General features: G+C 46.7%; 1 protein-coding gene and 1 long non-coding RNA gene across 2 annotated transcripts; one reads left to right on the top strand and one right to left on the bottom strand.

Annotated features, from left to right (window-relative positions):
- Nucleotides 1-327: 327 nt before the first annotated feature.
- aadacl4 (arylacetamide deacetylase-like 4) lies at nucleotides 328-20,747 on the top strand. Its single transcript, XM_059951859.1, has 4 exons — nucleotides 328-869; nucleotides 4,848-5,073; nucleotides 6,158-6,221; nucleotides 19,900-20,747. The coding sequence occupies exons 1-4, from the start codon at nucleotides 693-695 to the stop codon at nucleotides 20,681-20,683; spliced, it is 1,251 nt and encodes a 416-aa protein (XP_059807842.1). The 5' UTR covers nucleotides 328-692; the 3' UTR covers nucleotides 20,684-20,747.
- LOC132382042 (uncharacterized) lies at nucleotides 11,372-22,507 on the bottom strand. The gene is made up of 3 exons (XR_009508186.1): nucleotides 22,071-22,507; nucleotides 13,128-19,476; nucleotides 11,372-11,694 (listed from the first exon to the last, which is right to left on the bottom strand). It is a non-coding gene; the product is annotated as an uncharacterized LOC132382042 (long non-coding RNA).
- Between the last annotated feature and the right edge of the window lie 16 nt (nucleotides 22,508-22,523).

Below are 22,523 nucleotides of genomic sequence, written 5' to 3' on the forward strand. Positions count from 1 at the left end.
TCTCCCTCTCACACACACACTCTCTCTCTCTCACACTCCCACACACACACTCTTCCTCTCCCTCTCTCTCACACACACACTCTCTCTCACACACACTCCCACACACACTCTCTCCCTCTCACACTCCCACACACACTCTCTTCCTCTCCCTCACTCTCTCTCTCACACTCCCACACACACTCTCTCTCTCACACTCCCACACACACACTCTTCCTCTCCCTCTCTCTCACACTCCCACACACACACTCTCTCTCTCACACACACACACACACTTCCTCTCCCTCACACACACACACACTTCCTCTCCCTCACACACTCTCTCTCTCACACATTCTCTCCCTCTCACACACAGTCTCACACTCCCACACACACTCTCTTCCTCTCCCTCACACTCCCTTCCTCTCACACTCTCGCTCTCTCACACTCCCACACACACACTCTCGCTCTCTCACACTCCCACACACACACACACACACACGCTCGTTTCAGTCCACAAGCCAGCCACACATCTGTTTCCACTGAGACGGAGCGGTGCTCACACACACCCCGCCACAACTTCCTGTTCCTCCAGTAACACGGAGGTCACTCCCTTCACCAATAAACGGCGGCACCAAGGACACAGAGCGTGAGTGCTGGCCGAGGCACTGCTCTGCCCAGAAGCTCCCGGCCGGCCTTTAGCTTGACTTGCAGACATGGATCTGGTACTTTGGGCACTGACGATGGGCCTGGCCCTTGTAGTTGGCTTGTCTGTGCTGCTGGTCTCTGGGGTCATCTACGCCGTCTTCACAGACTCGGTTCTGCCCGCGGATATCCAGGGGCCAGGCAAACTCAGACTCATCTATGGAGTCCAGCTCGCCATCGGCACTCTGGTAAGGAGCACCGTGAACTCTGGCAAGCAGTCAGTGATCCAAGAGTCTTAACAGTTAATCACTCCTTTCTACCGATGGAAGAGACGGATTGCAAACACAGTAATATCTTAAAGGGGAACTGCACTGAGTAAACGGGGAGCGTCCTATTGCCCCAACCCCGTGTGAAACCCCTGTCACTGTCCAGCCGCACTGTCTTGCACTGTTGTCCCTATACCTTTCCTACACTTGCGGGAGTTACAAGCTGAAACTGGTGAACAGGGACTGAGATAAACAAAAGAACAGCAATTAGAGCCAATTCATGTACAGAAAGAGAAATGTTCAGAACAAATAGTGAACAGTTTACATTTATTATTCAGTGTCATGGTCTGACCAGAGCAGAGTGAAAACTTTACATTCTGACTGAAACTGTATGAAGAGTTAATAATTTCTGAAACATGTTGATTTTAGATATTGAACTGAACTTGCCAAGGCAATTCACGTCCAAAGCCAGTAAACGGATAAAGAGGTCATAGAGGAGAGAGAGATAGAAAGATACTTGATTGATCCTAAAGGAAATTACAGTGTCACAGTAGCATTACAAGTGCACAGATATACAAATATTAGAAGAGAAGAAAGGAAGAATAAAAAAATAAGTTACCTCGAACAGTCTAACAGGAGGGGGTCATCGCTCCCCCCGGATGTAGGTTGACTCATTGTAGAGCCCAATGGCCGAGGGTAAGAATGCAGCAGCGCAGTTGTCTTGGAAGAGACTGAAGTTGTTGGAACCTGCAGCAACCAACAACGTGCTAGAGGAACTCGGCGGGTTGAGCAGCGACCGAGAAGGGAGATGGACAGTTGACATTCCACCCCCCCCCCCCCCAGATGCTGCTCCAGCGTGAGTTCCTAAAGGCAGATTCAGGGAAAGATGCATCTGCGTGAGGCAGGGGGGGCATCAACTGATCGATAATTCTGGGAAATACATAGCATACCCCCGCTCTGAAACCGTTGGTAACAGAGAACACCGTTAATTTATAATTTATCCAGCATGTTGTATCCCCTTGCTAATCATATATGCAGATTTAGAAGTCTGCTGACAGAGGACAGGATCTGTGCAGGAAGTGGGTGATTAGATCTTTCCTCCGTTCCAATTGCACTTTGCCTGCAAAATCTGGAGATTTGCCCTGTGTAACCCTCGTCCCCACTCCCTTCTCCAGCTGTACACCTGAGTTTCTGCCCTGTGTAACCCTCGTCCCCACTCCCTTCTCCAGCTGTACACCTCAAGGTTTCTGCCCCGTGTAACCCTCATCTCCACTCCCTTCTCTCCCAGCTGTACACCTCAAGGTTTCTGCCCCGTGTAACCCTCGTCCCCATTCCCTTCTCCCCCAGCTGTACACCTCAAGGTTTCTGCTGGCTGAAAGATTCCTATCACCCCAGGCAAGTGGTAGAATTTCAGCTGCCGACGGGTGACGGGGCCACTTGGCCAGGGAGCCCATTAATGTTGAGAATCTCCCTGATTCTCATGCGTACAGATGCCGGGGGGGGGGGGGGGGGTTGTTTTAGAATAGGAACTGTGCCTCTCTAAGTTTTTCCAGTCTCCCTCATTTCAAAGTTCAAGGTACATTTTATTATCAAAGTATGTATAAATTATATAACCTTGAGACTTGTCTGCTTACACGAAACAAAGAACTCCAATAGAACCCATTAAAAACATCAGAAGACCGTCAAACACCCAGTGCCATAACTGTTATACTTTAACAACTGAAGCTTTGATTAGATTGTCACTCTGGTGAGACCAGAACTACAAGGTGAACAGGGTAACAGTTCTTTTTAAAGTGCCTTTAAACTTTTTCTTTATCTCTTCCTTAAACACAGCTAACAGTTCAAAGTTACTATGATGTACTCCAATTAAGTAATTACCTGTTTCCCAACCTTCTCAGCTCAGCTGGGCTCTGCGGTATGCCTTTGTCCCTTTTTAATCAGAATGAGACTTTACAATAAACTGTCTCAAATTTGTTCAAGGACATGCTCAATGCCAAGTATAACTGAGATAAGACTAGTCAACAGAAGTAGAGTCAAAAACAGAGCCCAGAGCCCCCAGTCCATTAAATACAGAGGTAGGAGGGGGTGTAAATGCCCCCAAACCTGTCCCATCTCTGCTTGCAATGGGAAATCTATTTTCAGGTCCCTGCATCCCCTGAGACCCTTAATATCCAAAAGCATGTTGATATCATTCTTGAATATTACTCAGCAACTGAGCAGTCTCAGCTCTCTGTCTGACAAAATTACACAGCTCTGTGCAAAACTGCAAGCCCTTGATCTTGGGGACATGCCTGTTGCTGTAAACCCTTCATCCATAGGCCACAGAATCCCATGAAATCACCTATAATTCCTCTAAACAGAAGATGGAGAGTGAATTGTGGCTCTGAACGACGGTGTATGAACCGGAATCTCAAGGAAAGCCACGTTATAGCTGTTGTTCTTCCAAGCTCCACCTCTAGCATTATGTTCTGTCAAGACCCTGGGAAACGGAATGTAATTTTGTGATCGTATGGGGTGCTGATCAAATCCTCAACAAGGTCAGAGGTTGATACTGGACTCACATTGTGGGCAGAAGGGACACATAGGGGATTCCCCGTGAGATTGACCGAGGGAAGTGGGACCCTGCCAGCTGGAGAGAGGTGGACAGGACTGTGCTAATCACATCAGCAAGCCAGAGCTGGGGAGCCTTGTCCAGAGAGCAGGACGAAGGGATGGGAGTACAAGGGCAGACAGATTCACTCAGGCACAGGGGGACTTTACTGAGAGGGAGATTAGTGAATGGAACGTTTGGAAGTCTAGGAAGGGAAATGTAGCTCACAAGCCCCAGAGAACAGTTTTGAGTTCCCGATTAAAAAAAGAACATTCTTTGTATGTTTCCGGCTGCAGGGGTGGTAGGGCAAATGAACATCTGTCCAGCTGTGAAACTCTTACAGAGGTCGCTGGAACTGAACTCTGAACTCCGATGCCTGAGCTATAATAGCATTGTGGTAACAGCAGCTGATAGATACACTTCTATCAGCTCCCCCTTTGGCTACCAATGCCCCAGAGGAAACCGTCCAGTAGGTCCACCCTCTCCTTATAGCTAATACCGGTGAACCTCTTCTGCACCCTCTCCAAGGCCTCCATATCCCACCTGTTAAGGGTGACTAGAACTGCACACAGTACTCCAAATGTGGCAGAACTAAAGTTTTATACAGCTGCATCATAACTTTCTTACTTATGTTCTGAACTTTGTTACTTCTTGGCGTTCTACCCCTCCACCTGCTTTAAGACCTATGCTCCGTCCGTCACAATAGACAGGACCTCCCGCTTGCCACCCACTTCAACTCTGCCTCTCATTCCCATCTAGATATGTCTATACATGGCCTCCTCTACTGCCATGATGAGGCCAAACTCAGGGTGGAGGAGCAACACCTCATATACCGTCTGGGTAGCCTCCAGCCTGGTGGTATGAACATTGAAGAATTCAATTTCCGGAAATTCCCTCCCCCTCCACTTCCCCTATCCCAGGTCCCTCTCTGCCTCTCTCCCCTTTCAACTTTCTGCTTCTTTATCTCTACAGTTCTTTTATACTTATCCCCTCCCCCTCCCCCCTTTATCTTCCCTCTGATTGGTTTTCCACCTGGCGCCTCTAGGCCCTACCCCCTCCCCTATCTCTATTACTGGGCTTCGGCCCTCTCTTCCCCCCCATTCCTGATGAAGGGACTCGGCCCGAAACGTTGGCTACTCTTTTCCCATGGATGCTGCCTGACCTGCTGAGTTCTTCCAGTGTTGTGTACGTACTCTTTGATCCACAGTATCTGCAGTTGTAAAGACCTACCTCCTCCATCAATCCCAGTTGCTTCTTCACGTGCGTGATGCCAGCGGGATTTTGTTACCATTAAGGCCGCTATATAATTGCAAGTTATTGACTTAACTCCTTTTACCTCCCCATACCCCTCCACGCACGCCAAACCCCAGGGAAACATCATCCAGAACCTGGGCTTCAGAACTCACATCGCGGCTGTCCGGTACTTACGCAGAAAAGCACTCAGGTTGTCGCTGAAGAAAGAGGCCGGGCTGGTTACCCAGGACGTACGCTTTGACGGTGTACCCGTGAGGGTTTATCAACCACCGTTAGCAGACACCGGCAAGAGTCGAGGAGTCCTGTATTTTCACGGAGGAGGATGGGTGTTTGGCAGTATAAGTAAGTGTTGAAGGTTGTGTCCCCCCCAAACTCACTAGATTTGAAAGGTGAGCCATAACCCACAAGAACTGGGAGTGAGATCTGATGTGTCAGTTTTCTCAGTAGGCATGGGCATGATGGGCTGAATGGCCTTCTGTTTGTAAATTCTACCATTCTACGATTCACGTTCTCTGCAGTGGCTGACTTCACTGCCTCCCAGTCAGTTTAAGGCAATTCCTTAGTGACATGGTGAAACTGACCGGAGAAATGTCTCGTGTCTTTTTTGGCTCAAGAAAAGATTTTGCGCAACTCTCTCCCTTCCCATCCTTCGGCCCATTGCCCAGGCTACCAGCCACGTCCCGTCGGCTAATTTAATTGGCCACTTACCGCTGATGCGTCTGGAAATGAAGGATCAGAGTTCAACTCAAAGTTGATTTCTCCTCAGCAAAGGATTGGCGGGAAACTGTTGTTAAAGGTATCAGCTGTGTTTTAGTCTGTGACGCTACAGCACAAAGTCCAGGCTAACGCCACGGAGTGGCCTTGCAGGAGTCGGAGATAGCTCCTTTCCACTGAGAGGAGAACCCAAACTCTGTCAGACATTCACAGTGGGCGTCGAAGATTCCACGGCCTTATTTCAAAGTATGGCTGGGAGAGCATATTGTGGCCGTTATGGAAATGTGCACGCAGTTGGAAGGTAATTCACTAGCAGCAAAGCAAACGGATGCTGCCTGGCTTTTAAGGAAACTACTTACATATTTATACATAAAAGCACCCAAAGGAATTTCAGTGACTCAGCAGTTTGGCTTTGTAGCTGAATTTAGTTCAATCTTCCCTTGGGATTCAACCCAGTCACATTCTCTAGAGCAGAACCCTCAGATAACGATAGGGGTCTATAGTGTAAGAGGTTAGGAACCCCTGCTCAATGGCTTGACTTGACAATGAAGGTGGGGGCAGGGGAGGGAGACCTTTCATCTCCTTGTTCTGAAAAGGACTGTGCAAAGAGAACTGTGTCCCTAAGCCTTATTGTATTTATCCTGGGAGAACTTGATGCCGGTGCTGGTCTCACTAATCTGGTAACTGACTTGTACTATACTTTCCTCCGCAGATGAGTACGACCACCTGTGCCGATACGTTGCCAGGGAAACGGGCTCAGTCGTGGTTTCTGTGGAGTGAGTATTACCCAGGGGAAGGCTCGCTTACTAGAATGGGCAGATTCTTGGCATCGGCATCATCGCTGTGTCCATAGAGCTGGCAGCGCTCCCACAGGCCACAACTAGTTCAATCTGAACGAGATGTTTGAGGGACCGATCATCACCACCACTCTCCCAGAAGTAACCTGACGTTTCCATCTTATCACGCTGTCCTCCCGCTCCAGAATGGCGACGTAGCTTCAGTGTTGCCCGTCGCTCCCCGCGGAGGTTTCACCACGTGCTGCTCAGGGTCACGCCAGATAGCACCGCTGCGTTCTGGCGACCCAGCTTCAATCCCGACTGCCGCTGCTGGAGTCAGGATTCGCATTCTCTTCGCGGCCGCCTGGGCCCTTTGGTTTCTTCCCACATCCCCGTAATGTGTGGGTGGACATACGGCGTAATGTCGGATTAGTGTGGATGGGTGCTTGCTGGTCAGTATAGACACAATGGGCCGAACGTCCAGCTTCTATGCTGTGCCGCTCTTTGACTATGACTTGCATCATCATAACCATTTTGCCTGAGGGCAGATTTGCTGTTGAATCACTATCTAAGCTGGTTTTCATTTTGGAAGGAGGTTACGGCCCCTCACTCTTCAGGGCCACCAGCCTATGTGCATCCTTCAACATTCCTGGGTATCCCCATCCTGCTGAATGCCACCCATTCATAATCCCCACTCATCTAAGTCTTGGCCTCTCTCCTCGGAGCCTGAAATTCCTCAGCAGCTGTAGTTACTGGTGCCTCACTGTGAGAGTGAATCTGAGCCCTGGTAATAGTAATGCTTCTGAGAATTGTGGCTTGCTCCATTTTTTAATGCAATTCAATCACTGGCAGGTCCATCGCTTATTGCACCTCCCTGACTGTCCTGAGTCAACTTCTTCAACCACTTCCGCTGCAGATATTCACACGATTAGCTGAAAAGTTCTAGGAATTCGACCCAGTGACCACAAAAAGAGCATTAAGAGATTAGATAGTTTGAAGCTGAACTTGGCGATGCGGTTATCTCAGCTTCCACAGCCTTCTTCACTTGTGTGTGGTACAGGATGATAGGTTTGGGAGGTGCAGTGGGAGGAGTGGTGCTGAGATGAAATCAATTGCCGGCATCAGTCAATGATTTCCTTAGACATGTAGTGGGTTGGTCTTCTAGTTCCTTCATGCAACAATTCCTCCCTTTCTGCCTTGACTGTAGAGCTCTGTTCCACAACACATACCCCGCATATATTATTTTGTCTGTTGGATTGCACTCCCACCTCTCGATCCGCTCCCGTTTTTGCCTCCCTTCCTGTAATGTGCTCACTACTATCCAATTGCTCCTTCGCTGTTTCACTTGCCCACAAAAGCCAGTCTCTGCTCTGTGGCTTTCAACATTGCTCTTAATAACAACACATGGTATTTCTTCTGTTCTTGCACATACTTTGTGGTGTTGCAAATGGTTTGATCTGTGGTAATTTACATCTGACAATATTTCATCTGATTTCATGACCGGTTCATTGAGGTTGATTTTAGTTTTCCGTACAGTTAATATATATTAAATGGTAAAATGCTACTTTATAACACAGCATTACACAGGTTTTACTTACTGAAGTCATAGAGAAGTACAACACTGAAACAGGCCCTTCAGCCCATCTAGTCCATGCTGAAACCATTTAGACTACCTACTCCCAATGATCTACACTGGGACCATAGTCCTCAATACCCCTACTATCCATGCACCTATCCAAACTTCTCTTAAACATCAAAATTCAGTTCATACATTGCAGCACTTACATTGGCATCTCTTTCCACATTGTCACGACCCTCTGTGTGAACAGATTTCCCCTTAAACATTTCACTATTCACCCTTAACCCATGACCTTTGGTTGTGGTCCCACCTGACCTCAGTGGAAAAAGCCTACGTGCATTTGCCCTATCTATACCCTTCATAATTTTGTATATCAGACCTCCTCTTAATCTTCTACATTCTAAAGAATACAGTCCTAACCTGTAATGAGACAATGTTAAACCGAGGTTGTGCCACTAATCTCGAGGCAGCAATTCAAGCCCATGGGTTAGGGACTTAAATGCTAACTCAAAAGTACTGCCACAATTAGGCCTATCCTGCAAAATCCCTCTCATGCTCCATATGTTAATATGTCTACTACACCTTTTAGGTTGGATTTCCAGCAGAACGCACCTGTTTACAGCAGCAACCCAGTGAAGAGTTTTTACTAATAAGTTCCTAAAGGACAAGATGTGTCTCTTTACTGTGGTGTACTGTTGGTATCTCTGGATTACCTGAGTACGACTTACATTCAAGGTTCGTCAGCCACTATGTGGCCTTTGTGCTGGGAGAGTTTACCTCAAAGATATCCCTGTTAAATTATCGTCATCAACAGGGCAAGGTTTGGTCTACTGTTTGATCTGGGTTACCACATTTCTATTTAGCACAGGCATTAGTGCATCCATTTGGGCACTGCACAGATTTGCCTATATCCCTTGATGCCCAGGAAACTCAAGAGAGCTCCATTCCAGGCTTCAGCTGAGCTCCCTGCTTCAGGCAGAACCTTTGCCTCAATAGTTATTGCACTGACATTTCTTTTCCAGATGCTCGTTATCCCTGTTACTAACTAACTACTCTACATCTCAGTGGTTGCAGTCTCCTCCTTGCATTCCTATGTGTCCGAACTCCGGTCTGTGGAAACTGGATTTTAGCTAGCACATGCATTCTTACACATGCTGCTCCCTTATGATTGACAACAGCTTCTGGTTGCAGAAAGTGGACAAGCCAGGAGGAAGCAGTGGGCACTGAGGGAGATGATTACCTATGTGTTGCAATGAATACAATGAGCCTGGTGTATTTGCTCCCTATGGAGATAAGGAGAAGGATTACAGAATGGACAACAAGATAGTCAAAGCCCTTGCTTTTTGTCGTTGTTATTTGTCTATCTATCTTCCCTCTCTTCCTACATCCTTTCATTTGTGTATTCTGGCCTGCTGCGGATTCCATAACTAGGGGAATGGGTAGAGTCCTCAGCAGCCATGAGTGAGAACGCCAAGCGGTGTGAGTAAAGACCATCTCTTGGCAACCTGAGAGGAAATTGGAAAGGGAGGGAGAAACCAGGTTGCTCCACATCGGAACAAATGTCATGAAGAGGAATGGGAAGGAGATTCTACTGACTGGGCAACAGGAGTTTAACTCGAAATTAAAATATAGGACTTCAAATGTAATAATTTCAGGCCTATTGCCTGACCCCTGAGCAATTGACATGGAAGCATACAGACAGAGTTAGGACAAGTGTTGAACTGTGTCGCAATGGACTTTGCTGCTGCAAAAAGCTCATCTTCAGGGCTTTTAAGGCCAAAATACCATTAGACATGGGAGCAGAACTAGGCCATTCAGTCCATCAAGTCTGCTCCAATATTCGATTATGGCTGATTCATTATCCTTCTCAACCCCATTCTGCTGCCTTCTCCTTGTAACATTTGACGCCCTGACTAATCAAGAACCTATCAAGCTCCACTTTAAATATACCCAATGACATGGCCTCCATAGCCATTTGTGGCAATGAATTCCACAGATTCTCTGTCTTATGGCTAAAGAAATTCCTCTCATCTCTGTCCTAAAAGGATGGCCCTCTGGTCCTAGACTATCCCACTGTAGGAAACATCCTCTCCTTGCCTTTTATATCTAGGCCTTTCAATATTCGACAGGTTTGACTGAGATGCCCCTCCCCAGTCTTCTAAACTCCAGCAAGTACAGGTCAAGAACCTTCATAGGTCCTCATATGTTAACTCCTTCATTCTTGGGATTATTCTTGTGAACCTCTCCTGGACCCTCTCCAATGCCAGCATGTTCCTTTTTAGATAAGCAGCCCAAAACTGCTGACAATACTCCAAGTGTGGTCTGACCATGTACACCCTGTATATTTATATCAATATCAATAAGAAACTTGGAGCAGTTCCAACAAAAACTGGGGTGAGTTTAGTACCCAAAGGGAAGGGTATGAAAGTTTGAGGATAAAAAATAGGCAAATAAAATACATGAACAGCCTTTTCATGAGCAACTTTCTTAAAGTATGAGAGGACTTCGATGGCAAGGAAGCAAAGGACCAGGTAACAATAATGTAAGAACAAATCCTCTAAATAATGAATTAAACTTTTTTCTTCCTCTTAGAGTGCCCATAACAAAACAAGATCAAAGTAATCATGCAGAGATGCAACAGGGCATACTGAAACACGAAAAATCAGAATAGAGAATTAACCAAAAGATCGAGATGGAAGAGAGGAGATAGATCAGCAGTACTTAGATGGGATAACACAAAGGCAGGAGACAAAAGGTAAAAACTCTAAAGGAGATAGAAATAGAATTGACAGAGAGAGATAGATTAATTAATTAATCAATCATATATCTGTAAAATATCCTGATATCACTGTGTATATCAGGATATATCAATATATTTGGCTATAAATAAAAGTTAAAGGAATACTGGATCGAAGGCAAAGGCTTGCAATGACACCAAAACCCAGAAAAATCAAAGGTTTGGGAACACTTTATAATTCAGCAAAGAAGCATGAAGCCACTGATAAGGACATTTCAAATATAACTTTGGAAGTAACTTAACAAGAAGCACAAGATGTAAAGAGAAAAGATATTCAAAGGTTAATGTGGGTCCCTCACAGAATGCAACAAGGGAGGTCATATTGGAATAAGGAAATGGTAGCAAATTTAAACAAATATCTTTGTGGAAAAATTGACAGATATCCTGAAAATAATGGGGGAGAGGCAGATCTAGAAAGAATGGGTTGAAAGAAATGTGCATTAGTTGAAAGAGTGCTGGAGAAGTGAGTAAAGTTGAAAGCCATTAAGTTTTCTGGGCCTTGTAAAGGTTTTAAAAGAGAATGGCTCATTGTGTGGTGGATGCACTGAGTATCTTCTTCCAATCTTCCATTTGTTCCAATAGGCGGCAAATATAACACCAGTATTTATGAAAACAGGGAGGGAGAAGACGAGGAACAACCAGAAATGTGATCTAATTCTGGCTGTCAAGAAAGAGTTATTTGATGAAAGGATAATGCACTCTGTCAGCTCTCTCATTTCACCCACACCCCGTGAGAACCACTCCACTTCCTTCCAGAGGGGGTTTGCCTGCCATCCACGTGCCTTCAACATCCCTCTGCAAAATGACTACTTTCACTAACAACCCCACTTCACTGACCAATTTCTCCCACACAGAGATGCCAGTCCATTTAGCGCGTCACTGCAGAAGTGCCGATGGCTTGTTTGCATCTCAGTTGATCGTTATAATCTCTTTGCACTTCCTCCAGGTTCGAAAGATTTTGCCATCCTTTCAGTGCCCCAGAGCTTCTGCTTCTGTTCACCATTTCCAACCAGATTGTTGAATAATTCATCTCTGTCCCAAAAGGAAGTGGCACAAAGACTTTACAACCATTGAGCCTATGGTTCCCATCCCTGCCTCTGTTGGAACAGCAAGGAGCAAATATGATTAACAAAGTTATAATAACCAAATCCTCCCCTTGAGGGTTATAAGGAAGCCAGAAAAAAGCTCAAGAAAAAGAATTAGAAAAGCCAGGAGGGGTCATGAAAAGTCCTTGTTAAGTACAATTAAGGAGAATCCCAAGGCATTTTAAACATACATCAAGAGCAAGAGGATAACTAGACATAAGGTAGGACCACTTAAGGATAAAGGAGAAATCACTTGCTTGCATGCAGATGATGTGGGCATGCATTTAAGGAGAGAGGGGGTAATTTCCAAGGAGGTGTGAGGGGCAAGTTTTTTTTACACAGAGTAGTGGGTGCCTAGAATGCACTGCCTGGGGTAGAGGTAGGGGCAGGAACATAAGAGACTCAAGAGACGTTTAGATGGACACATGGATATGAAGAAAACGAAAGGATATGGATGTTGTGTAGATGGAAGAGATTAGATTAGTTAGCAATTTGATTACTAATTTAATTGGTTCAGCACAAGGGCCCGTTCCTGTGCTGTACTGTTCTATGTTCTGTGTTCTATGCTCTAAAGTGTTCATGTAGGAAACTCCTTGTACCACATCTACAGGGAGCCATTCACAAGAAAGCAGCATCCATCATCAAGGACCCCCACCATCCAGAATAGGCTCTCTTCTTGCTGCTGCTATTGGGAAGATGCCATAGAGTCATTGAATGATAGAACACTACAGCTCAGAGACAGGCCTTTCAGCCCATCTAGTCCATAATAACCCATTTGTCTGCCTAGTCCCATTGACCTGCACCTGGACCTTAGCTCTCTGTACCTATCCAAGCTTCTCTTAAATGGTGAAATCGAACCTGGGTCTATCACTTCTACTGGTACTTCGTTCCATACTCTCAAGAGTGAAGAAATTTATCCTCATGTTCCCCTTCAACATTTCACCTTTCAACGTTAATCCATGACCTCTAGTTTTAGTCTCACCCAACCTCAGTCAATAAAGCTACTTGCATTTACCCTAACTATACCCCTATAATTTTGTATACCTCTAACAAATATCCTTTCATTATTCCATACTCTGGGGAATGAAGTCCTAATCTTTACAACCTTTTCCTATAACTCAGGTCTTCAAGTCCTGGCACAATCCTTATATTATTTTTTCTGCATCCTTTCAATCTTACTGACATCAATTCCTGTAGATAGGTAGGTAGGTGACTAAAACTGCACACATACTCCAAATTAGGCCTCACCACAGTCTTATACAACATCATTGTAATATCCCAACTCTTGTACTCAATACTTTGATTTGTGGCTAATGTGCCAGAAACTTTCTTTATGAACTTATCTACCCATGACGCCACTTTCAAGGAATTAAGAATTTATACTCCCAGATCCCTCTGTTCTACCACACTCCTCAGTGCCCTACCATCCATAGTGCAAGTCTTACCCTGGTTTGTTCTCACACTTGTCTGTATCAAAATTTCATCTGCTATTTTTCTGCCCATTTTTTCAGTTGGTCCAGATTCCATTGCAAGCTTTTATAGTCGTCCTCACGGTCCACTACACCAGCAATCTTGATGTCATCTGCAACAGATTGTTGATATAGATGACAAACAACAACAGACCCAGCACCAATCCCTGCAGCACAACACTAGTCACAGGCCTCCAGTCAGAAAAGCAACCATTTACTACCAATCTCTGGCTTCTCCTGCAAAGCCAATGTCGAATCCAGTTTACTACCGCATCTTGAATGCCAAGCAATTGAACCTTCTTGACCAACCTCCCATATAGGACCTTATCAAAGGCCTTGCTAATGTCCATGTAGACAACATCCACTGCCTTGCCTTCATCAACTTTCCTGGTAACTTCTTGAAAAAACTCTATAAGATTGCTTACACGACCTTCACGCACAATACCACGACTCCGTAATCAGTCCCTATCTGTCCAAATACTCATATCTCTAGTCCCTTAGAATACCTTCCAATAATTTAACCCACTACTGATGTCAGGCTCACTGGACTATAACCTCATGGCTTAATCTGAGAGCCTTTCTTGAACAACAGAATGCCATTAGCTATCCTCCAGTCCTCTGGCACTTCACTCGTGGCAAAGGATGTTTTAAAAATCTCTGCTATGGCCCCTGCAATTTCTGCACTTGCCACCCACAGGATCTGAGTGAACCCCTTGTCAGGCTCCGGGGATCCACCCTAACTTACCTCAAGACAGCAAAAATTTTCTTCTCTGTAATCTGTATACAGTCATTACCTCACCGCTATTTTGCTTCATTTTTATAGGCTTCATCTCCTGGGTAAATACAGATGCAAAGAATCTATTCAAAGCTCCTCCATCTCTTTTGGCTCCACAGATAGATGACCACTCTGATCTTCCAGAGAACCAGTTTTGTTTGTTGCTATCTTTTTTGCTCTTAAAATATTATAGAATCTCTTGGGATTCTCCTTCACCTTGTCTGCTTGAGTGACTTCATGCCATCTTTTAGCTCTCCTGATTATCTTAAGTGTTCTCTTACATTTTTAAGCTCCTTAAGTACCCCATCTGCTCCTTTATAACCAAGTGCTTCGTTGCCAGAAAACCTGTTCCCAATACACACTTGCCAGATCCTTTCTCATTCCATCAAAATTGGCCTTTCTCCAGTATAAAATCTTAACCCGAGGACCAAACCTATTCTTCTCCATAATTAGCTTGAAACTATGATCGCTGGATGCAAAGAGACACTCTACTTCTGTCACCTTCCCAGTCTCATTCCCTAATTGCACCCCCTCTAGTTGAATGAGAAACTTTGCTGAACAGTTTTGACAAGTATGGGAGTCCTGTCCCAGACCATCTTGTGGAAAGTTAAAATCACCTACTATCACAACCTTATGTTTCTTGCAACAGTCTGTGATCTCACTACAAATTTGCTCCTCTAAATCCCTCACAGTGTTGGATGTTCTATAATATGATCCCATTAACATGGTCATCACTCGCTTCTTTCTCAGTTCCACACATATAGCCTCCAGTGACATTTTCCCTAACTAGTAATGGCATCCCTCCCCCTTTAATCGTGCCCGCTTTATCATGTCTCAAACAGAGGCACCCTGGAACACTGAGCACCCAGTCCTGTCCCTCCCGCCACTGGGTCTCACTAATGGCTATAATATCATGATTCCACACGCTGACCTAAGCTCATCCAACTTTCCTACAATACTGGTTGCATTGAAATATACGCAGCTCAGAACATTACTCCAATCACGCTCAACCTTTCTATTTCTGACTTTGTATGGATGGATCTCCTGCCTTTTGAACAATGATTCCCACACCCCTCTCCTTAGATATCTGTTGTTTGCACATGGTTGCTGTCTTCTCTCGTTGCACTGTGAATAGTCCAGTTAAAGTCATCTCCCGCGTTTGTGCTTTAAGTGATGTAGTTGTGTACAGACACATTAGGTTTAACAACATCCTTATTTGCGAGTTCCACACCTGTATCGGCCATGATGCTGAGCCCTTCTTTGTCAAGGACTCTCCACCCCGCACCGATGATCTCCTTCTCCCGTCTTCAACCCTCCTATTCCTCCTGGACACCCCGCCCTACTCTTCTACCTGTTCTGGATCTTTTCGTTATGTTAACTGTCGACGGGATATCAACTGTCTCGACTTCACCACACCTCTCTCCAATTCTAACCTGACTCCTTTCGGTCACCCTCCTCACCATCAAACCCGCAGAAGGGCGGGCAGTGGGGGGCTGTAATAGTCTAGTGGACTGACCTCTACCTTGCTGAGGCCCAGCAACAGCGGTCAGACACTTCTTCTTACCCCTCGAACAGGATTCAGGGCATTGTCTCCCACACCATCACTGACCTTATTAACCCTGAGGATCTCCCATCCACTGCCTGCAACCTCACAGTTCCCTCACCCTGCACCTCCCTCCCGTTTCTACCTCCTACCCAAGGTTCATAAATCATCCAGGTAGACCCATTGTTTATGCTTGTTCCTGTCCCACTGAACTCTAACTCCATATCTCTACTCAGTTTTATCCCCCCTCCACCCCGTTCAGTGCTTCTCTACCTATATCCGTGACACTTCACACACACTCGATCTTCTCAGATTTCAAGTTCCCTGGCCCTGAGCATCTTATTTTCACTGTGGATGTCCAGTCCCTATACACCTGCATCCCCCACCAGGAAGGCCTCAAAGCTCTCCATTTCTTTCTGGACGCCAGACCTAACCACTCTCCTCCGTCTGGTGGAGCTAGTCTTCACTCTCAGTAATTTCTCCTTCGGCTCCTCCCACTTCCTTCAAACAAAAGGTGTAACCATGGGTACTCGCATGGGTCCCAGCTCTGCCTGCCTTTTTGACAGCTACACGGAACAGTTCCCAGCCAACACAGGCGTCACTCTCCCACTTTTCCCCTGATACATCGACGACCGCACTGGCGCTGCTTCCTGCACCCATGCCAAGCTAGTCGACTTCATCAACGTCGCCTCCAACTTCCACCCTGCCCTCTAATTTACCTGGTCCATTTCTGACATCCCCCTCCCCTTTCTTGATCTCTCTGACTCTGGAGACAGCTTATCTACTAATATCTGTTATTAACCCACTGACCCTCAGAGCTACCTGGACTGTACCTTTACCCACCATATTACATGTAAAATGCCATCCCCTTCCCTCAATTCCTCTTTCTTTGCCACATCTGCTCTCAGAATGACATTCATTCCAGAATGAAGGAGACGTACTCCTTCTTCAAATAGCTTTCCTCCCTCCACCATCGACGCTGCCCTCGACCACACCTCTTCCCATTCACGCACGTCTGCTCTTACCCCCATCCTTCCGCCACCCTACCAGGGGAAAGGTTGCTCTTTTCCTCACCCACCACCCTGCCAGCCTCCACTGGACGCACATAATTCTCCGTAACTTCTGCCGTCTCCAACCAAACACATCTTTCCCTCATCCTCACTTTCTGCTTTCCGCAGGGATCGCTCCCTACGTGACTCTATTGTCCATCCTCCCCACTGATCTCCCTCCTTGCACTTGCCCTTGCAAGCAGACCAAATGCTGCACCTCCTCCCTCGCTGCTAGTCAGGGCCTCAAACAGTCCTTCCAGGTGAGGCGATACTTCACCTGTGAGTCAGCTGGGGTCATCTACGGTATCCGTGGCTCCTGGTGTGGCCTCCTGTATATCGGTGAGACCCAACGTAGATTGGGAGACTGCTTCGTTGAACATCTATGCTCCATCCACCACCAGTGACCTCCTGTACTGCCCTGATGAGGCCACCCTCATGTCGGAGGAGCAACACCTTATATTCCATCTGGGTAGCCTCCAACCTGATGGCACGAACATCGATTTCTCAAACTTCCGGTAATGCCCCCCCTTCACCATTCTCCATCCTCATTTCTCTCTCTCACTTTACTTCCTTGCCTGTTATCACCTCCCTCTGGTGCTCCTTCCCCTTTTCTTTCTTCCATGGCCTTCTGTCCTCTCTATCAGATTCCCCCTTCTCCAGTCCTGTATCTTTTTCACTGATCAACTTTCCAGCTCTTTACTTCACCACTAAACCACCCCCCCACCGATTTCAAAAATCACCTCGAGTTTCTTGCCTTCGCCCCACCTTCCTGCTCTGACTGCTCATCTTTTCTCCCCAGTCCCGATGAAAGGTCTTTGCCTGAAATGTCGACTGCACTCTTTTCCATTGATGTTGTCTGGCCTGCTGAGTTCCTCCAGCATTTTGTGTGTGTGGCTTTCATTTCCAGCATCTGCAGATTTCCTCTTGTTAGTGATTATCTGCTCTGGCAGTTGATTCCCATCTCCCACAACTCTGTAGTTTAATCCTTCCACCTCCCCACCACCACGATACACCACTAACAAACCTTCCTTGCAAAGATATTAGACACCCTCTGGTTCGGGTGCAAACCATCCCTTCTGTACAGGTTCCACTTCCCCTGGAACAGAGCCCAGTGATCCAAAAATCTGAAACCCTCCTCCTGCACCATCTCCTTAGCCACGTGTTAAACTGCTTGATCTTCTTTCTGGCCTCACTAGTATGTGGCACGGGTTGCATTTGTGAAATCACAACCCTGGAGGACCTGTCCTTTAACTTAGCACCTTCCGACCCCTTGTCATTGGTACCAATGTGGACTATAACCTCTGACTGATCATCCTAACATTTAAGAATGCAGTGGACACAAACCGCGATGTCCCTGACCCTAGTGCCTGGGATACAACATGCCACCTTTGAATCTCACGCTTATCCACAGAACCTGCTGTCTGTCCCCCTAACCAATGAATCCCCCTTCACCACAGCTCACCTTTCTACCCCCTTCCCTTGGACAGTGTCGGTGACCTGACTGCTGTGGCTTTCCTCTGCTAGGTCACCAGTTGTCGTGGCCACAGGGGTACTCTGCACTGGCTGTCTTTCCTCTTCCTGACTGTCACCCAGTTATCTGTGCACCTTCCTGTATGCCTTGTCGATCAACCCCTCAGCCTCCTGAATGATCTGGAGTTCATCCAGTTCCAGCTCTAATTCCCTAACATGATCTGGAAGAAGCTGCCGCTGGATGTACTTACTGCAGGTGTAGTCGCCAGGGACACTGGAGATCTCTCTGCCTTCCCAAATCCCGCAAGAGGGCCATTCCATTAACTTGCCTGCATCCCCACTTCTCCTACAGCCTCTGCCTCTCCTCGCCAAAGCCTCAACTCCCCACTTTAACATTGGCCCACTCACACAATGGCCACTCTCTTAAAACCTAATTTCTTTTTATTGTCCTTTGCCAAGTGCCTAATTATACACAATCCACCACCTCCTCGGGAACTGTGGTGCGCAGAATGTCCTGACTGCCTCCGTTTGCTTCTTTTGAACTCTCCCGCCCACTAGGCAATCCAATGACTTCCTGGGAACCGTGTGGCGCACAGAATACGGAGCTACAGGAGCCTTGGGTCCCAGACCTCCAGGCTTAGAAACGGTTATTACCCTTCAACCATCAGGCTCCTGAACCGGTGGGGACCACTTCACTCAATTCAACACTGAACTGATTCCACCGCCTATGGACTCACTTTCACGGACTCTACAACTCACGTTCTCAGTACTTATCTATTTATTATCATTTGTTTTATTTGTATTTACACAGTTTTCTTCTGCGTATTGGGTTTTGTGCGTAGTCTTTCGTTGATCCCACTGCACTTCTTTTTCCCTTTGTGAATGTCCACAGGAAAATGAATCTCACGATAGTATATAGTGACATGTATGTATCTTGAAAATAGATTTTCGTTAAGCTTTGAGCACCAGTAAGGCAGGTGCTGCTAAGAGGAAATGTGAGTCTTGTGGAAATACTCTCTTGAACAAGAAGTATGTGGAAACATACTTTTCTCTTGGCTGCTGGGCAAACGTACTTATTTCATGCAGTTAGGAAATAGTGGGCGGAGACATAGTAACGGTTAACACACAGGATGTTGTGAACATGATGAGGAGCCTGTGAATGTCCAGTGGATAAAATGCAACGTAAAGAGGGTGTATTGTAGAAGAGAGTTCCACGGTTGGAAAGGAAGGGAAGATTGGCTGCACAAAATGAAGGCCATCTATCAGCTCAGCAGTCTCTCGTTACCAAAGTATAAGGACATCGTTATTTGGTGCTAGTGACTGATTCCACCAATGGATTGGAATTAATACTAACCTTGTATGAGGTCTTGGGCAGTCCTTTAAAGAAACCCATCAAGTGTTGCATGTCATCCATAGACAAAACCATGCCATCATGTCTTGGGGATTTTATTGGCTTTCATTCTCACTGATTTCTTCAGCGCTATGTTTCTGGATTAATAAAATAACAAACTTGAGTTTTCAGAGATCTGAGGTACACTCACTAACACAATGAATCACATTCCATTATAGATATTTTATGATTAATTTCTCCTCACAAATCATCTGTATTGTGAAACCGCTTTGCACTGGCATGTTAAGAACCTTTGACTGCCTGCCTCAATACCTTTGTCACTTTGCAAGGTGCAGTTCCTTTTACCCTTGGAAACCACCATTCCTTATGGGCTCAGGTGGTTGTCTCTGATGGAGGCTACAGTCAAAACAATCAAGGAATCTAATTGCCTTTACTCTCCCCCCCCCCCCCAAACGATGGAGCCTTTTTCTCTCTCAGTCTCAATATTCCCTTCACCTATGGGCCCTCAATGGATTTTGCATATACCAATGGTTTAATCCTTTCCTGTTGGCTTATCCCAGGTACCGTCTTGCACCTGAGCACAGGTACCCCACCCAGTTTGAAGACTGCCTAAAGGCCACTCTGCACTTCATGAGGAACGCGGCGAATTACGGAGTGGACGACACCAGGATCGTCGTGAGTGGGGACAGCGCTGGCGGCAACCTAACTGCAGCCGTCTGCCTGAGAGTCACTGACCTGGAGGAGACGACAGGGCTGCCACCCCTCCGAGCCCAGGTCATGATCTACCCGGCCCTCCAAACGGTTGACTTCAGCCTCCCCTCCTACCAGCAGAATCAGTTGGTGCCACTCCTATTCCGAACACGTATGATCTTCTTCTACCTGCAGTACCTGAACGGGGATTTGTCGGTGGCCGAGGAAGTGTTGAAGGGCCAGCATTTGTCTGTGCAGCTCAAAACCAAGTACAGGAGTTGGATAAGCGCGGACCTGATCCCTGACGATTTTAAAGCCAGAGGTTACAGCCCCAGCCCTCTGCTGGCACACGAGGAAGATGTCTTTAACATTATTCAACCCAGCTTGGAGCCGACCTTCTCCCCTCTTCTTGCCAGTGACGCTGCCGTCAAGAAGTTGCCCCCGGCATACATTCTGACGTGTGAGTTTGATGTGCTTCGGGACGATGGGCTGCTGTTCAAAAAGAGGCTGGAAGACAACGGTGTTCCTGTCACCTGGTACCACCTTCCAGATGGTTTCCATGGGATAGTCAGCTTCTTCGATAATGGCTACCTGACGTTCCCATCTGGAAAACGGGCTGTTGATAACATCATCGCCTTCCTCAAGGACATATAATGCATCTTCAGTAAAGTGTATTCTCAATCTTTTTCCTTTGTATAGCAATATATATGGTGTAAAATTAATGTCTGATGTATTTTTTTCAGAGTCAACCTCTGGTTTATGTACTGTGATAGTTGGAATGATCTCAGTGGAAAGACTTCATTAGCCAGAAACATAAAGATGTGTGCTTGGTCAAATTGCTGGATTCTGTGGGTCTATACACATAATGGGGTAGCTACTCAACTCCAAACTGATGGCGTGAATATCGATTTATTCTGCTGAAAAAAATCCCTCCTTCTCCTTCTATTCCCCACTCTGGCCTCTTACCTACCCTGGTTCCCCTCCCCCTTTCCTTTCTCCTGTGGTCCACTCTCCTCTCCTATCAGATTCCTTCTTCTCCAGCCCTTGACCTTTCCCACCCACCTGACTGCACCTATCACCTTCCAGCTATTCTCCATCCCTGTCCCGCCCACCATCTTTTCACTCTGTCCTCTTCCCCCTTCCTTATCAGTGCAGAAGAAGGGTTTCGGGGGGGAAATGTCGACTGTCCATTCACTTCTTCAGATGCTGCCTGACCTGCTGAGTTCCTCCAGCTTTTTGTGTGTGTTGCTTCAGGTACTCAACTTGCCTTACACCCCAACAGCCCACTGTTCCCATATCTGCTTCCTGGCAATTAACAACCCAAGGTGACCTACTGCTGGTTTCTTGGTTGGAACCTAATTAAGTATCTCTGTAAATATATTTATATAGAAACCAGCTGCAGACGCTACTTCTGCCCAATTGGTGACCAACTCAAAATTTCAACTGGTCATGAGCCAGGTTTATCGAGCTCATGATAAGCCCTCCTCCGTCTATCTCAGGGGCAACACAAGGGGGGCAATAAAGCTTGATTTTAGACAGGAAATTGAAGGATCCAGCAGATCTGGGACATTATCCAGTTGGTCAAAATACTTATTAAGATACAGAAAGAACCCCCGACTTTTGCTGGGTTGCTGAAAGCTTCCCTCGGATAGGGAAAGGAGTCAAACCGGGTTTGTAAATTGGCCGTGACTGGGCTGGTGAGGGGCGGCTCGCCTAATGGAGGTTGGGGTTCAGTTCCCGCCGCGGTCTCCCCGTGGCCGTGTGGGTTTCGCCCGGGGGCTCCTGTTTGCTCCCACGCTCCCATTAGTGAAGGTCAGCATGGTAACTTGGCGCCGGAATCATGGCGACGCCGCTTCCCCCAAACCCCGCCAGTTATTCGAATATCCGCTGTTGACACAAACGACACATCTCACGGCGTGTTTTCATATACATGCAAGAATTGCAGTTATCTTTCATCTTAGTGATTTAAACCGGAATGGTGGGAAAAGAGAGGCCACACTGCCTAGGAAGAGGGGATGAGCTGCCTTATGTTGATACTCACGATCAAGGCTTCCAAACTGAGAATGGGTAGTCGGGGCAGAGGAGATGCCGTCTCCCAAGAGGCTCGATGAAGATGGGATTCTCCGTTGAACGAGAAGCAGAGACAAGGAATTGTCAGAGGGCTGTATTAATCTCAGCTCCCGAAGAGAAAGGGGGCAGTCGTAATTCCTCCCCCTGGCTAGGGAACAGAAGCGACACCGGTGCGATCCTACCTCCGGAACGGGGACATTATTCCCACGCATCCTCGGTCACCTCGGCTAAGGGGAGGAGAACCACCCCAACCCCGGCTGCTGGGCCCCGTCCTCTCGGGCTTTCCGGGTTTACAATTCCGGAGTGCTTAATGCGGTGTCAGTGGGAGATCATTCTCGAACTAGACGGCGGACCACCGAGATGGCGCTTGAGTTGGGCGGTCAGCACTTGCTGTTTGTGAAGTGTTACTCAAACCAGTCTCCAT

This window comes from Hypanus sabinus, chromosome 27 (assembly GCF_030144855.1).
Source record: "Hypanus sabinus isolate sHypSab1 chromosome 27, sHypSab1.hap1, whole genome shotgun sequence".
Taxonomy (NCBI): Eukaryota; Metazoa; Chordata; class Chondrichthyes; order Myliobatiformes; family Dasyatidae; genus Hypanus; species Hypanus sabinus.

Coding starts and splice junctions, on each gene's coding strand:
- aadacl4 (XM_059951859.1), top strand. CDS start 693: ATGGATCTGGTACTTTGGGCACTGACGATGGGCCTGGCCCTTGTAGTT. Junction 870..4,847: donor AGCTCGCCATCGGCACTCTG/GTAAGGAGCACC, acceptor GCCAAACCCCAG/GGAAACATCATCCAGAACCT. Junction 6,222..19,899: donor TCAGTCGTGGTTTCTGTGGA/GTGAGTATTACC, acceptor GGCTTATCCCAG/GTACCGTCTTGCACCTGAGC.